This window comes from Canis lupus, chromosome 26 (genome assembly GCF_011100685.1).
Source record: "Canis lupus familiaris isolate Mischka breed German Shepherd chromosome 26, alternate assembly UU_Cfam_GSD_1.0, whole genome shotgun sequence".
NCBI classification, from domain to species: domain Eukaryota; kingdom Metazoa; phylum Chordata; class Mammalia; order Carnivora; family Canidae; genus Canis; species Canis lupus.
The window spans coordinates 16,195,525-16,210,959 of NC_049247.1; the positions used below are offsets into that span (position 1 = coordinate 16,195,525).

A 15,435-nucleotide genomic window follows, 5' to 3' on the forward strand; every position below is an offset into this window, starting at 1 on the left:
TTCCAGATGCAGAGATAGGGCCTTACTCTTTATTTCCATTTGTTTCTCAAGCAATGACTTTGGATCATAATCTAGTTTTCCAAGGAGGTTTTCCTGTTGCAAATATATAGTCCTGGCTCTCATTAACAAGCTTTCTAACGTTCCTCAACTGACATGCAATGGTTCTCAACCAGGGGTGATTTTGTCCCCCATGGAATACTTAGCAAAGCCTGGAGACATTTTTGGTTTTCACAACTGGAGGGGAGGGTGTTATTGGCATCTAGTAGAGAAAGGCCAAGAATATAGCTAAATATCCTATAATACACAGGATAGTCCCCCACAATAAAGAATTATCCTGGGGTCCCGGGATCAAGTCCCACGTCGAGCTCCTGGCATGGAGCCTGCTTCTCCTTCCTCCTGTGTCTCTGCCTCTCTGTCTCTCATAAATAAATAAATAAATAAATAAATAAATAAATAAATAAATAAATAAATAAGTAAGTAAGTAAGTAAGTAAGTAAGTAAGTAAGTAAATCTAAAAAAAAAAAAAAAAAGAATTATCCAGAGCAAAATGTCAATGTAGATGGTATCCAGAGCTATGTACTTACACTTCAATTATCAGACAATGTATCTATGCTTCAGTTTATTTCTAGATGCATGAGGTTATTAAGGTCATTCATGCAAAGTACAAGTTTTTGAATACTAAATGATAAAACTTTGCAGAACTTAACTTTTTCCTGTGCTTTATTCCACTAAATTCGACAACTAGGTTTTTCATGACTATTTCTGAATTGCCTATAATTTTTAAAACATGAAATGCTCTGATCTTATAATCTAATTCTCATTGTAATGATCAAGTGGAATCAATTATAAGAACATAATTTGGAGTGGGGGGGAAAACAATGCATAGACAGACTTTTTCCAAGGATCTGAACACCAAGTAAAGTGAGCCTCAGGTCTACGGGCCTCAGTCTAGTTAACTCTAGAGTACAAGGAGTTAACATAACCCCAAACCTTTTCCTAATATCAACCTAACATCCACCTTTCCTCCAAGGAACTTGAGGGAAAAAAAGGCAATTTTACACATTTCCCTTTATAAGGACTTAACTCTCAGAAGTTGAGAAGGAGGGCATTTTCAAGAGTAACCTTTGTAACCTCTTAATTTGTGCATTTTAACTAGAATCAGTATTTTACTGAGAATGAATAAAAGGCCAAGTTCCTAAAACTTTGCCCAGGTCACCAAATGGTTCTGTTATAATAGAAGTCTTAAAATCTAACTTGATTTTCTCTTAGATCTTTTTTTTTTTCCCGCATAGTTGACATGAAAATTCCATTTTAATATATACCAATTTTATTAGGATTTTTAAATCTACATACATATTTTTACTTTGTCATCTTTTTCAAGTATTCTTGCTCTTAATCTCAGCAGATACCCTGTTGCCTTCCTATTTAGCATGTGGAATACAGCTTAATTTTTACCAAAGGTCCAGGACTTCGAAATGACATTCTGAGCAGTTGGTTCTTAATGCTTAAGGATATTTGGTTCAAATATGCCAGTGATTTGTTTCAATTTTGCTGAATAGAAAACAGAGATGTGAGATAAATAAGATTATAGAAGATAATCTATAATAAGCAAGGAAAATGAAAAGAAAAACAAAATAAGGGATCCCTGGGTGGCACAGCGGTTTAGCGCCTGCCTTTGGCCCAGGGCGCGATCCTGGAGACCCGGGATCGAATCCCACGTCGGGCTCCCGGTGCATGGAGCCTGCTCTCCCTCTGCCTATGTCTCTGCCTCTCTCTCTCTCTCTCTCTCTGTGTGACCATCATAAATAAATAAAAATTAAAAAAAAAAAGAAAAACAAAATAAGCATTTTCCCTTTATGTTTTAACCAAATTATAAGGATGCTCCTAAAAATGTTTTGTACAGTGTTAATAGATAGGATGCCACAGTCAAGCAAGTCTGGGAAACAGCTCTATGTCTCCATCCCCACTTCCACCCTCAGAAAAACCATGTCATACACTGACAGTTGAAGATTCCAAAATGTCACTCAAAGCTAGCCCTTATTTTCCAAACTTATGAGGACCACAGAACACCTTGTAGCATAATCTCTACTAAGTTATTTTATTCCATTTTGTTACCATCTTATTTGAGTTCATTTTAGCCGCTGATCCAAAATCCACAAGCTTGATGTGTCCTGTTCGGTCAATGAGAATGTTCTCAGGCTTGATGTCTCTAAGAAAATCAGGGCCACAAATTAGTGTTGTCTTCTTCATGCCAATCAGCAAGCAACTGCTAACCTTGGATACTGATTCAGCCAAGAAACTCAGTGTCTAAATTCTGCTATACAGGAGTGCCTGGGTGGCTCAGGCAGTTAAGGGTCTGCCTTCGGCTCAGGTCATGATCCCAGGGTCCTGGGATAGAGCTCCATTTCCCTCTTCCCCCCACCCCTGCTCATGCTCTCTCTCTCTCAAATAAAGAAATAAATAAAACCTTTCTAAATAAGTAAATAGATTCTACCAAATAACCCTCCCTATTCATGGATATAAACAATAAGCAAACATTCTGCAAAACAAATTTAAGTAAGAAAAAGAAGGGGAAGAAGGAAAAGGAAAGGGGAGGAGAAAGGGATAGAGAAGGAGGCAAGAAGAGGAAGGGAACAAATATAAACTATTTAAAAATAAATAAATAAACTATTTAGATGGATTATCTCTCCTAGAGACACACATTTTACAACAGGAAAACTATCAAAAGCAACAAGGGGACTTCCCCAAGGTCATGTAGCTAGTGGAACCATAGTTCCATTCCCACAACATCCTCCAATGTATATAAAACATCACATGAGTGAGGATGTTAAAGAGATACTTTTCAACTGAGAACTTGCTAGAACACCTTTGTAAATTACCAATGGGTGAGGGCAGAAGTACAACTCCATGGTCTTTTGCTCCTATGTGGTATGCCAGTTCCTTCTGAAAATTGAATTCGGTTTTTCTACCATATAACTCAAAGAACCCATGCAAGAGTTCTCAGTCTCATCAGCTACATTAACAGGTCTTATTAGCAAACTTGAGAACATTGTAATTCTAGATCTATTTCACTGTTGAATGAGTAAGCTGAAATGTCTGCCACTTTGGAAAACAGACTTTCAGCCAGTTGCAGTTAAGACTGGTTAAAATTTGGATGGAGCATCATTTTGATGCTAAAATTCTTCATCTAGTCACTCTATTGGGGGAATTCTTAGATGATACAGACAAATTCTTAGTATACTATCAGAGTCTCACTTACCGATGTACATATCCCATCTGATGAATGCTGTGAACAGCCAAAATCAGTTCGGCTAGGTAAAACTGAATCATATTTTCATCTAATTGGTCCTCATATCTATTCAAAAGTGACAGCAAGTCCCCTCCAGGCTGATACTCCATGACCTGTATAGAATGCCAAAGTTATTAATTCTTCATACACCCCAAAAAAGGGAATGTCTCAATTAGAGTCTCAAATACTGCCTGACGTGTTATAATTACAATGTCTCCACAAAGCAAATAAGATGTGTGAGACATATTGTAAGTCACGTAGGATGAGGTCCCTGCCCTAAGGAAATTACATCCAATACCCAAGAGAATCAATATAATGAAAGACTAGTCCCAGACACCATGCACAATGTTTGCAAGGCAAGCTTGAAAAGTTGGAATTAAATCCACCCACTCACCTGCCCACCAACCCAAGTCCACATCCCAGACATTCCCTAGGATTAGGTACACAATGTAGATAGAAATTGCTAGAGGGCAACAAACCCTCCGGCATCCTTTTTGCATGTCTCTCAGCACCCAGCAGACTACAAGAGGTGTGCAATAAATATGCTACAATCTTTTCCTACAAGAGTCATCTGGCCATCTCTATCAAAAATTTAAATGTGAACATATGCTCTCTGACCTCATAGTTCTGCTTCTGACAATTTATTTTACAGGAACTGATAGTAGTTTGTAGATCAATAGATACACAGATTCACTGTAGCATCATTTGTAACACAGGGGAGGAAAAGCCTAGAAATCACCCAAACATCCAACATTAAGAAACTACTGAAATGTGATATATCTAACTAATGGGATTAGATGTAGATATTAAAAATGAACAGACTCAGCCTATTCATACTGCTGTGGAAAGCTGCCCTTGGTAATACAAAGTGACATGCTATACAGAATAAAGTACAACCTCTTTTTTGTGATTAAAAAAAAATTATTACATTTGTTAATATATACATAGTGAAAAAATCTGGAAAAAAATATAGGGGTGCCTGGGTGCCCCAGTCAGTTGAGTGTCCAACTCTTGATTTCAGCTCAAGTCATGATCTCAGGGTCTTGAGATCGAGCCCCATGTTGGGCTCTGCACTCTGTGCAGTCCCTGCTTGTCCCTCTCCCTCTGCTCCTCCACCCCTCCCATGCTCTAATAAATAAATAAAATCTTAAATTAAAAAAATTTTTTTTAATTTTTAAAAAAGAATAGAAAGTACAGCCTCAGAAAAAAATGTTTGAATAGCAAAGGATTTCTTCCACTTCAGGAACTGAAATCCTTCTTCCTTCTGATGATAACTAAGTGTGATATTCTGAGTCAACATGCAGCTTTCAGGCCAATTGGCCCAGGTGGCTTCAAACTGCAGCCTAGTGACTTCAGCTCTCTGCTTTTCAGTTTCACCTGCTGTAAACTGGGGTGAGACCAACTGCCTCACAATACTGCGCCTGGCACCAATGAGGTCTTCCACTGCCAGTCAAGTGCCTTCCTTCCCTGCCCTTTCACTGCATGGTCCTTCCCTCTCTGGCTGGGAGAAGCAGGGACACACTTCGACCATCTTTGTAGTCATGTCAACTCTTACTCGGTTCCCTTCCTGTCCTTTGCTCTGATTTCCCATTTGGGGAACCAGGCTATAATTAACTTTTGTTTTAAGTTGTCTCAAATCCTTTCTGGAAAGAGGCAAGATCCAAATAAACATCTTAAAAAATACTAAATCTCTCCAACTACTGCATTCCAGAAGCCAATTTGGGATGTGAATTCTCTCCATCCTCCTCCAAACTCCTGTTTGCTTTTCGTCCAGAATTAGAAGAAAGCTCTAGTCAAGTGAGACATTGAGCATCTGCACATCCCGCAGAGGCCACAAGCTGGCCCAGTAAAGATCCTGCCCGGCATCAAGTTAACCCCACAAGAGAGACTCCTGGGGAAGCCAGTGACTAGCATGTCCTCCCCAAGGGCTCTGCATCCTCTGGGAGTCTCCCCCATTCACATGGCATCTCACACGGAGTAGAGAGTCAACCAGATGCTGGACAATTTGAGAAGTTAGGTTCCATTTGCCCTGCAATCACTGGAAAAAGACTTATGAACCTTCAAGAAGGCCAACATTAGAAGGGGTGGCAGCTAACATTCAGACTTTATTTCCCCCAACTTCACAACAGATTGAAAGCTACCAGTCTCAGTCCTAGAAGAGCCCACAGGAGCCACCTGGCTGCCTAAAGCTCACCCACTCATCCCAACCTGGTTCTCCACAGGCCCTGGATATGTGGGTGAATGCTAATTTTTATGTCTGTTTTAAATATATATTGCCATTAAAAAGGTCTTAAATATCAAAAAAAAAAAAAAAAAAAACAATTCACCGATAACAACAGAAGTACTCAGGCTTTTTAGAATCTTAAAATAAGAACATTGCATATTTATGATGACACATCGCAGTTAGAAACGTTCTAACCTGGCTTCAGTAGAGATGTGAAAAACAGAATGGCTTGTTAGTTTGAGAATGACAAAGTCAAACATATAGCATCAGCTGGCGACTTTTAAAAGCTCACAAACTGACCACCATTTAATATTTTGCAACTATTCCTGAAGATTCTATTTTTGAATGACCAGGAAAATAGTTCAGAAAAAGAAGAACCATCTCTTAAAAGGCAAAAAGATGTGTATTCTTTGCTCCTATTCAGAAGATCCAATTTCCTGAGCTGAAAACCCCCGCCAAAAGTAGATTAGTCTTTTCTGAGTCAAACAACTTTTCATTTCTTCAAAACCAGGGTTGATTGAGAAGACAAGTGACAAAAATTACAACAGCTGCTAGCCAGCAGCCTCTAGAACATGGGATAAAATAGATACGAAATGACAAACCTCTAAATAGACTGGGTCCTTATCAAAGAAACTAATCAAACTTGACCCAACAACATGATTCCACATTACCATACTAAAAATTCCAAGCATCTACCACTGAGAGAACTTGGAAATTTGCTGACCAAATTTAAATTTGGCTGTCCCAAGATGATATCCCGATCCCAAAACCATCCCACTGAGGTCAAGTCACTCATTCTGTTATGAATGGAGCCCACAGGAAATATGGATTGCATATAGAAACGCAAGCTGAATCGATCATCTTGCTGTTGAGCTTAGACATACAGTAAAGAATAGGACTTAGGCACTTTCAGAAAACACTTCTGGACTTTTAAAAATGGTACCAAGTCAAGAGGTTCCAAAAGCAAGAGGTTCAAAGGTCAAAAACTAAGAGTCTTGGGGCAGCCCGGGTGGCTCAGAGGTTTAGAGCCTGCCTTCGGCCCAGGGCCTGATCCTGGAGACCCGGGATTGAGTCCCATGTCAGGCTCCCTGCATGGAGCCTGCTTCTCCCTCTGCCTGGGTCTCTGCCTCTCTCTCTCTCTCTCTGTGTCTCTCATGAATAAATAAATAAAATCTTAAAAACAAAAAAGAAAAGAAAGAAAAGAAAGAAAAGAAAAGAAAGGAAAGAAAGGAAAGAAAGGAAGGAAGAAAGGAAGAAAGGAAGAAGGAAGAAGGAAGAACGGAAGAAGAAGAAAGGAAGCAAGGACGAAAGGAAGAAAGGCAGAAAGGAAAGAAAGGAAGAAAGGAAGAAAGAAGAAAGAAAGAAAGAAAGAAAGAAAGAAAGAAAGAAAGAAAGAAAAAGGAAAGAAAAAGGAAAGGGAAAAGGAAAAGGAAAGGGAAAGGGAAAGGGAAAGGGAAGGAAAGGAGAAAAAAGAAACGAAACAGGTCACAAGGCCAGCCCAGATCCAAGGGCAGGAAAAAAAAAAAGAAAACTAAGAGTCTTCAAGTCTCCATACCAGATGACTTGCTACAATAAACACAAGGGTCAGCAGAACACTACAAACAATTGAAGGCCAAAGTTACCACTGAGGCTATGCCAGACAATCCATTCATAGCATCTGATTTTGTCCAAAAGTACAAATCTGTCCTGAACTTTTACTATTCAGATAGATGCCCAGTAAGATACTGATCACCCAAAATGTAGTTTTTATATATATGTATATATAAACTTTTTTTATTGGTGTTCGATTTGCCAAAATATAGAATAACACCCAGTGCTCATCCCATCAAATGCCCCCCTCAGTGCCCGTCACCCCCACCTCCCACCCACCCACTGACCTCCCTTTCTACCACCCCTAGTACGTTTCCCAGAGTTAGGAGTCTCTCATGTTTTGTCTCCCTTTCTGATATTTCCTACTCATTTTTTTCTCCTTTCCCCTTTATTCCCTTTCACTATTTTTTATATTCCCCAAATGAATGAGACCATATAATGTTTGTCCTTCTCCGATTGACTTATTTCACTCAGCATAATACCCTCCAGTTCCATCCACGTCGAAGCAAATGCTGGGTATTTGTCATTTCTAATGGCTGAGTAATATTCCATTGTATACATAGACCACAGCTTCTTTATCCATTCATCTTTCGATGGACACCAAGGCTCCTTCCACAGTTTGGTATTGTGGACATTGCTGCTAGAAATATCGGGGTGCAGATGTCCCAGCGTTTCACTGCATCTGTATCTTTGGGGTAAATCCTCAGCAGTGCAGTTGCTGGGTCATAGGGCAGACCTATTTTTAACTCTTTGAGGAACCTCCACACAGTTTTCCAGAGTGGCTGCACCAGTTCACATTCCCACCAACAGTGCAAGAGGGTTCCCCTTTCTCCACATCCTCTCCAACATTTGTTGTTTCCTGCCTTGTTAATTTTCCCCATTCTCACTGTCCTTTGCTCTGATTCTCACTGGTGTGAGGTGGTATCTCATTGTGGTTTTGATTTGTATTTCCCTGATGGCAAGTGATGCGGAGCATTTTCTCATGTGCTTGTTGGCCACGTCTATGTCTTCCTCTGTGAGATTTCTGTTCATGTCTTTTGCCCATTTCATGATTGGATTGTTTGTTTCTTTGCTGTTGAGTTTAATAAGTTCTTTATAGATCTTGGACACTAGCCCTTTATCTGTACGTCATTTGCAAATATCTTCTCCCATTCTGTAGGTTGTCATTTAGTTTTGTTGACTGTTTCTTTTGCTGTGCAAAAGCTTCTTATCTTGATGAAGTCTCAATAGCTCATTTTTGCTTTTGTTTCTCTTGCCTTCATGGATGTATCTTGCAAGAAGTTACTGTGGCCAAGTTCAAAAAGGGTGTTGCCTGTGTTCACCTCTAGGATTTGGATGGAATCTTGTCTCACATTCAGATCTTTCATCCATTTTGAGTTTATCTTTGTGTGTGGTGTAAGAGAATGGTCTAGTTTCCTTCTTCTGCATGTGGATGTCCAATTTTCCCAGCAGCATCTATTGAAGAGACCGTCTTTTTTCCAGTGGATAGTCTTTCCTCCTTTATCGAATATTAGTTGACCATAAAGTTCAGGGTCCACTTCTGGATTCTCTATTCTGTTCCATTGATCTATGTATCTGTTTTTGTGCCAGTACCACACAGTCTTGATGACCACGGCTTTGTAGTACAACCTGAAATCTGGCATTGTGATGCCCCCAGCTATGGTTTTCTTTTTTAATATTCCCCTGGCTATTCGGGGTCTTTTCTGATTCCACACAAATCTTAAAATAATTTGTTCCAACTCTCTGAAGAAAGTCCATGGTATTTTGATAGGGATTGCATTAAACGTGTAAATTTCCCTGGGTAACATTGACATTTTCACAATATTAATTCTTCCAATCCATGAGCATGGAATATTTTTCCATTTCTTTGTGTCTTCCTCAATTTCTTTCAGAAGTGTTCCGTAGTTTTTAGGGTATAGATCCTTTACGTCTTTGGTTAGGTTTATTCCTAGGTATCTTATGCTTTTGGGTGCAATTATAAATGGGATTGACTCCTTAATTTCTCTTTCTTCAGTCTCATTGTTAGTGTATAGAAATGCCACTGACTTCTGGGCATTGATTTTGTATCCTGCCACACTGCCAAACTGCTGTCTGAGTTCTAGCAATAAATCATGAATGAGAAAGGAGAGATCACTACCAACACCAAGGAAATACAAACGATTTTAAAAACATATTATGAGCAGCTATACGCCAATAAATTAGGCAATCTAGAAGAAATGGACGCATTTCTGGAAAACCACAAACTACCAAAACTGGAACAGGAAGAAATAGAAAACCTGAACAGGCCAATAACCAGGGAGGAAATTGAAGCAGTCATCAAAAACCTCCCAAGACACAAAAGTCCAGGGCCAGATGGCTTCCCTGGGGAATTCTATCAAACGTTTAAAGAAGAAACCATACCTATTCTACTAAAGCTGTTCAGAAAGATAGAAAGAGATGGAATACTTCCAAACTCGTTCTATGAGGTCAGCATCACCTTAATTCCAAAACCAGACAAAGACCCCACCAAAAAGGAGAATTATAGATCAATATCCCTGATGAACATGGATGCAAAAATTCTCAACAAGATACTAGCCAATAGGATACAACAATACATTAAGAAGATTCCCCATGACCAAGTGGGATTTATTCCCGAGATGCAAGGCTGGTTTAACACTCATAAAAAAATCAATGTGATTCATCATATCAGCAAGGGAAAAAACAAGAACCATATGATCCTCTCAATAGATACAGAGAAAGCATTTGACAAAATACAGCATCCATTCCTGATCAAAGCTCTTCAGAGTGTAGGGATACAGGGAACATTCCTCAACATCTTAAAAGCCATCTACCAAAAGCCCACAGCAAATATCATTCTCAATGGGGAAACACTGGGAGCCTTTCCCCTAAGATCAGGAACAAGACAGGGATGTCCACTCTCACCACTGCTATTCAACATAGTACTGGAAGTCCTAGCCTCAGCAATCAGACAACAAAAAGAAATAAAAGGCATTCCAATGGGCAAAGAAGAAGTCAAACTCTCCCTCTTCGCAGATGACATGATACTCTACATAGAAAACCCAAAAGACTCCACCCCAAGATTGTAGCTTTTTTTTTTAAGATTTTATTTATTTGGGGCAGCCTGGGTGGCTCAGCGGTTTAGTGTCACCTTCAGCCCAGGGCGTGATCCTGGAGACCCTGGATCGAGTCCCACATCAGGCTCCCTGTGTGGAGCCTGCCTCTCCCTCTGCCTGTGTCTCTTCCTCTCTCTCTCTCTCTCTCTCTCTCTAGTCTCTCGTGAAAAAAATAAATAAAATTTTAAAAATATATATTTTATTTATTTGAAAAAGAGAGAGACAGAGAAACAGAGATAGTAACAAAGAGCAAGAAAGAGCACAAGTAGGGAGGAAAGGAAGACACAGGGCTTGATCCAGGACCCGGGGATCATGAACTAAGCCGAAGGCAGACATTTAACCAACTAAGCCAGCCAGGTACCCCAAAAATGTGGCTTCTAACCTAATTAACCTGGTAAATCCTCCAGGGCAGGGCTTCTCAAATCTGCCTGCCCATCAGAATCAGAATTACCTAAGGAGGTGCTTTTTTAAAATAGATAAAACACATTCACTAACAAAAAAAAGAAAAAAAAGAGTACCTACTATGTGTCAGGCACTGCTCTAGATACTAGGAAAACAACAGAGACTGTAACAGACAAAAATCCCTTGCTTCTTGGAGCTGGAATTCTACTGGAATGAAAAAGAGTAAACATTAAGCACTATGACAGGGTAAAGGGCATCTCACTCCCAACCCAACCATTCAGGGAGCTTGTTAAAAATTCCAGGGACCCTGGGTGAGGTACAGAAATCTGCATTTTTAAGGAGCTACCCAGGTGATTCTGATGCAGCCAGCCCAGCACAGCACTGAGACCCAGTACAGATGAAGTTGTAGAGACAAAGTGGCTCCCTGCATCAGGCAGATGAAAAGTTTCTACAGCAAAGGTACCCTCAATACAGCCAACACTCCTGCTGCTTGACATGTTTTTCAGTGACTAACTGGACAGGACAGGATCTGCCTACCATGACAAGATCATGGGCAACAAAGGGCCAGCAACTACCCAGCCACTCCATCAGAATGGAGGCAACAATCCAGCATGGGTGGACACGAGATGTCCCTGCCCACAATGACCAGCTGCAGGTCGCCCAAATGGCAATCACCAAGGGACAGTAATCAAAAGCTGGGGAGACAGGAGGAGGAAAGAGCCCTACAGTGAAACAGTCCTCTAAACAATGTGATCACCCTGCAGATGGCAGAGAAAGCACAGCAGCTGACAGACAAGTCTGGCTTGGAGCTATAACGGACTTGCTCTTTTAAAGCAAAGACATTCAGGCCAACAGAGACAAACCCTTCTAATGGCACAGCTGCAGATGCTAATTAAAGGGCAAATCTTACATGTGTTCAGTTTGGAAGGAGCGGCAGCTTCTCTGCTGGTGTTCATATCTACACCCCAAGTACAGAGATGGCAATGCCCATCACTTGTATTGCAATCAAAACAAAGGACGTGTGTGTGTATGCATGCATATGCATACACGTGCACATACATGCAAGCTTGCACATATATCCCTATGTGGGAAGGGATTGAGTATTTAATAGTTCTTGTACTCTGTTCCAATTTGCACAGGGTATCATTAGAGGCACACTGTGCTGGCCACCCCTTTAGCAGCATGCCCTTGAAATGCTTGCACTACAATCAGCATGCCTGGAAGTACCATGGAAATACAACGATGGTACTGGCATCGTTATCTACCCTGGCCAGTGTTCCTAATCTTTGGCATCAGGGAAGAAGGAAAGGATCCTCTAAGCAGGATGGCCCCTGTTGGAAACACTCAATTATTCCTCTTGACAGCCAAGGTCACTAAAAGAGAAAGAGCAAAGACCCTTTATTTCAGAAAACATGAATCCCATCCATCTATTCAAGGATCCTCATTGAGCAACAAATCATCCAGAGTCTTGGCAAGACGCAGATAGCACATTCAAACTAGGTAACTGAGGGCTTGTGTTAATGGAGCACCCTGCATTGATGAAGAACCCCAGAGCCAGTTAACAGCAAGGGGTAGGCACCACTCCTTGACCTGAAAGAGCAAAGTGCAAGGAATGGGGATCTCAGGATGGATCTTCACTATGGCTGAAGGAACAAAAGGAATAAACAATACCCAGAAATTAACTGGAGCCATAGCCACAACAGGCCTCTGGTTTTCAAAGTGGGGTCTCCAGACCAGCAGCAGCATCTGGGATCTGCTTGCAAATTCTTGGGCCCCATCCTAGACTACAAAACCAGAAACTGTGGCAGTGGAATGAGGTAAACTGGAACAATGGGACAAAACTATGACTCTTATTTTTTTTTTTAAACTATGACTCTTAAAACTCTAAATGCATTCACTTGAAATATGCCTCAAAAGATAAGGACACAAAACAACTGTTTTGAAGGCACAAAAGATCCCCCCAGGGCAATAACACACTCCGCAATCAAATTGGGAGTCAATAAGAGGTATTAATATCTCATTTCACCAATGAGAACATTGAAACTGAAAAGGCCAATGATTCCAGAGAGACCAACCAAGAAACAGTAATAAAACAAGAACCTAGATTCTAAAAAAAATTTTTTAAATAAATAAAAAAATAAAAAGAAAAAAAAAAAAGAACCTAGATTCTAGTAACAGCTTTCTTCCAACGGGCAGCCAGCTTCCAAACCCTGGCTTCCCAAGCGGCAACATGCGAACATGCTGGTGAGTTTTGAGACATGCCTCAAAACTGGATAATCTTATCCAAGAGATCAAAACAGCACATGTCTTGCTGTCAAAACTATCATAAGCTGCCACATTTCACTAAAATAAACAATGAAGTTATATTTGTTATCTCTCTCCAGATTCTCACTGACAACATGGGCTGGTGTTTATACAGGCCACAGGGTCACTGCCTAGAACCTGCTAACCTCCAAATTGTTCCTACACAGGAAGGAAATACTCCCCATGCAATTGCACAGCCTTCAGTGGAAAGTGAGACAGGAGAAATAAAAAAACTAATCCAAAGTAGGACCTCCGAACCAGGGTCAGACTAGCAGTGCTCTGGGATAGAACAGTGTAACATAACAGGTAAGAGTATGAAAGGTGAATCTAAGGAGTCTGGCTTCATAAGCCAGATCTATCTTTTATTGTCTATAAATAGACTATAACTTGTCCCCTAAATCCACTCTTCCATTACCTAGATATTGGCCATGCAGGTAGATGGTACAGATGTGAGATCATGTGATGAGTTCTGGTCAACAAAATAGGAAAGGAAATGTGTCCCTCTTCCATGTCATACTACATAAAAGGAATTTGCTTGTTCTGCTCTCTACTCCTTCCTCCTGCCAGCCAGGGGAAGCAAGAACATGAAAATGCTCAATTTTAACCATGTCAAGAGGACAGCATCCTAAGTGATAAGGACTTGTAAAACAGAAGGAACCTGGATCCCTGAATTATCACATACAACAGACCTGCTCCATCAGTCTGGACTGTATTTTGGTATCTTTTTGTTACAATGGCTTAGCCTGGACCTTTAACTAGTACATCCTATGTGCAACTGGAGAAGAAGAATTTGGAATGAACACAGGGAAGTTAATGTGAGGCCACCATAAGGACAAAAGATTCATGGGTAAGTTACAGGCTCAGAGCAAGGGCAGCCCCAAAGACCCATGGTATGAAAAACATCAGTACAAAGCCAGCAACTTTTAAGAAATCTCACAAAGCATTTAGATGCAACAACACTACAAGTAGTGAGCTGCAAAACAATGTTTTCTTTGTAAAGATCAGCTCCTTCCTGAAAGGACACTGGTGAAGGCATCTGTTATACAGAACTGAACAGATTTCATCATGAACCAGATTAACAAAGCACGGTTTCCATGGGCTGCCTGCCAGCATACAGAACTAGCCTTGTTATATAGAACCAGACATTAACAATACAATAGACCTCATTACAATTTTCTATATACCAGAAAATGGCAAGCTACATTCATTGGTATGTAATGACAAATAGGAAATTTTTAGCCACCAAATTTCCAAAGGATTCAAGTTCAACTTCCTTGTACCGCACTCCAAATTTTGAAAATCCTACTGGATCCAACTTGAATTATGTATGCTAGAGAATAAAACTCACACTCCTAATGTGTGATTTCCATAACACAATAAATAAATCTGTATGTAAATCAATTTGTATGAAATTAATCATACGTTCTTCCAATAAACGCTTCTTAAGCATTTACTTGGGAAAACACTACTAGAAGCAAGGGAGACATAATCCCTCCCTTGGTAGAGGGAGTACCTGGTGGGGGAGCCCAACACCCACTCACAAAGAGGAGGTACAGGGTGCTATGAGTACACACCCAGAAGAGCACCCTTCCCAGAAGTAGAGGGATGAGGAAGAGTTTCTGGAAGAAGTGATACCTGGTCCAAGCCTAGAAAGAGACATAAGAGTTAGCCAGGGAAAGAGGAAATGGCATGGAGAAAGGTCAGAAGCCAGTTCAAAGACCCAAAGGAAGTTCAGGACAAATGTAAAGTGAAAGGAGAAGGAGAGGGGTGCCTGGGTGGCTCATTCGGTTAAGTGTCCGGCTTTTGGTTTCAGCTCAAATCACAATCTCAGGGTAGTAAGATCTAGCCAAGCATCAAGTACCCCACTGAACACAGAGCCTGCTTAAGATTCACTCTTCCTTGGGGCACCTGGGTGGCTTAGCCAGTTGGACATCCAACTTTTGGTTTTGGCTCAGGTCATGATCTCAGGGTTGTGGGATCAAAGCCCACAATGGGCTCTGAGCTCAGCAGGGAGTCTGCTTGAAATTCTCTCTCTCCTCTCCTTCCCCCTCTGCCCCTCCTCCTCTAAAATAAATAAATAAATCTTTTTAAAAAATGCTCTATTCCTTCCTCTTCCCTCCCCTGCCTCTTATTCTCTCTCTTAAAAAAAAGGTGGGGGGGAGGTGGTGTCTGGGTGGTTCAACACCTGCCTTTGACCCAGGGCATGATCCTGGAGACCCGGTATCAAGTCCTATGTCAGGTTCCCGGCATGGAGCCTGCTTCTCCTTCTGCCTGTGTCTCTGCCTCTCTCTCTCTCTCTCTCTCTCTCTCTATGTCTGTCATGAATAAATAAATAAAATATTTTTTAAAAATTAATTAAAGTGAAAGGAGAGAAAAGGTAAGCAACAAGCCTAGAGATATATGTGAAAAAGGTCTTATAAACCACATACAAGAGTATGGACTTCATCCAGAGGGCAGCAGGGAGTCTTAAAGGGTTTTAACAGCAGGATGACTTGGCTGAAGTGTGTAGAAGA

The 15,435-nt window shown here is 40.7% G+C and overlaps 1 protein-coding gene across 11 annotated transcripts in view; it reads right to left on the minus strand.

The window, feature by feature from the left end:
* CIT (citron rho-interacting serine/threonine kinase) overlaps positions 1–15,435 on the minus strand; it is a 165,206-nt gene that overhangs the window by 127,517 nt on the left and 22,254 nt on the right. For 10 of the 11 annotated variants that reach the window (XM_038575284.1, XM_038575286.1, XM_038575282.1 and 7 more), the window contains 2 exons: positions 3,260–3,402; positions 2,116–2,209 (listed from right to left, as the gene is read on the minus strand). The exons of the other annotated variant lie outside the window; for it this stretch is intronic. In XM_038575284.1, coding sequence (XP_038431212.1) covers positions 2,116–2,209; positions 3,260–3,402 — 237 coding nt within the window. The remainder of the gene's footprint in view (positions 1–2,115; positions 2,210–3,259; positions 3,403–15,435) is intronic. 11 annotated transcript variants of the gene reach the window in all.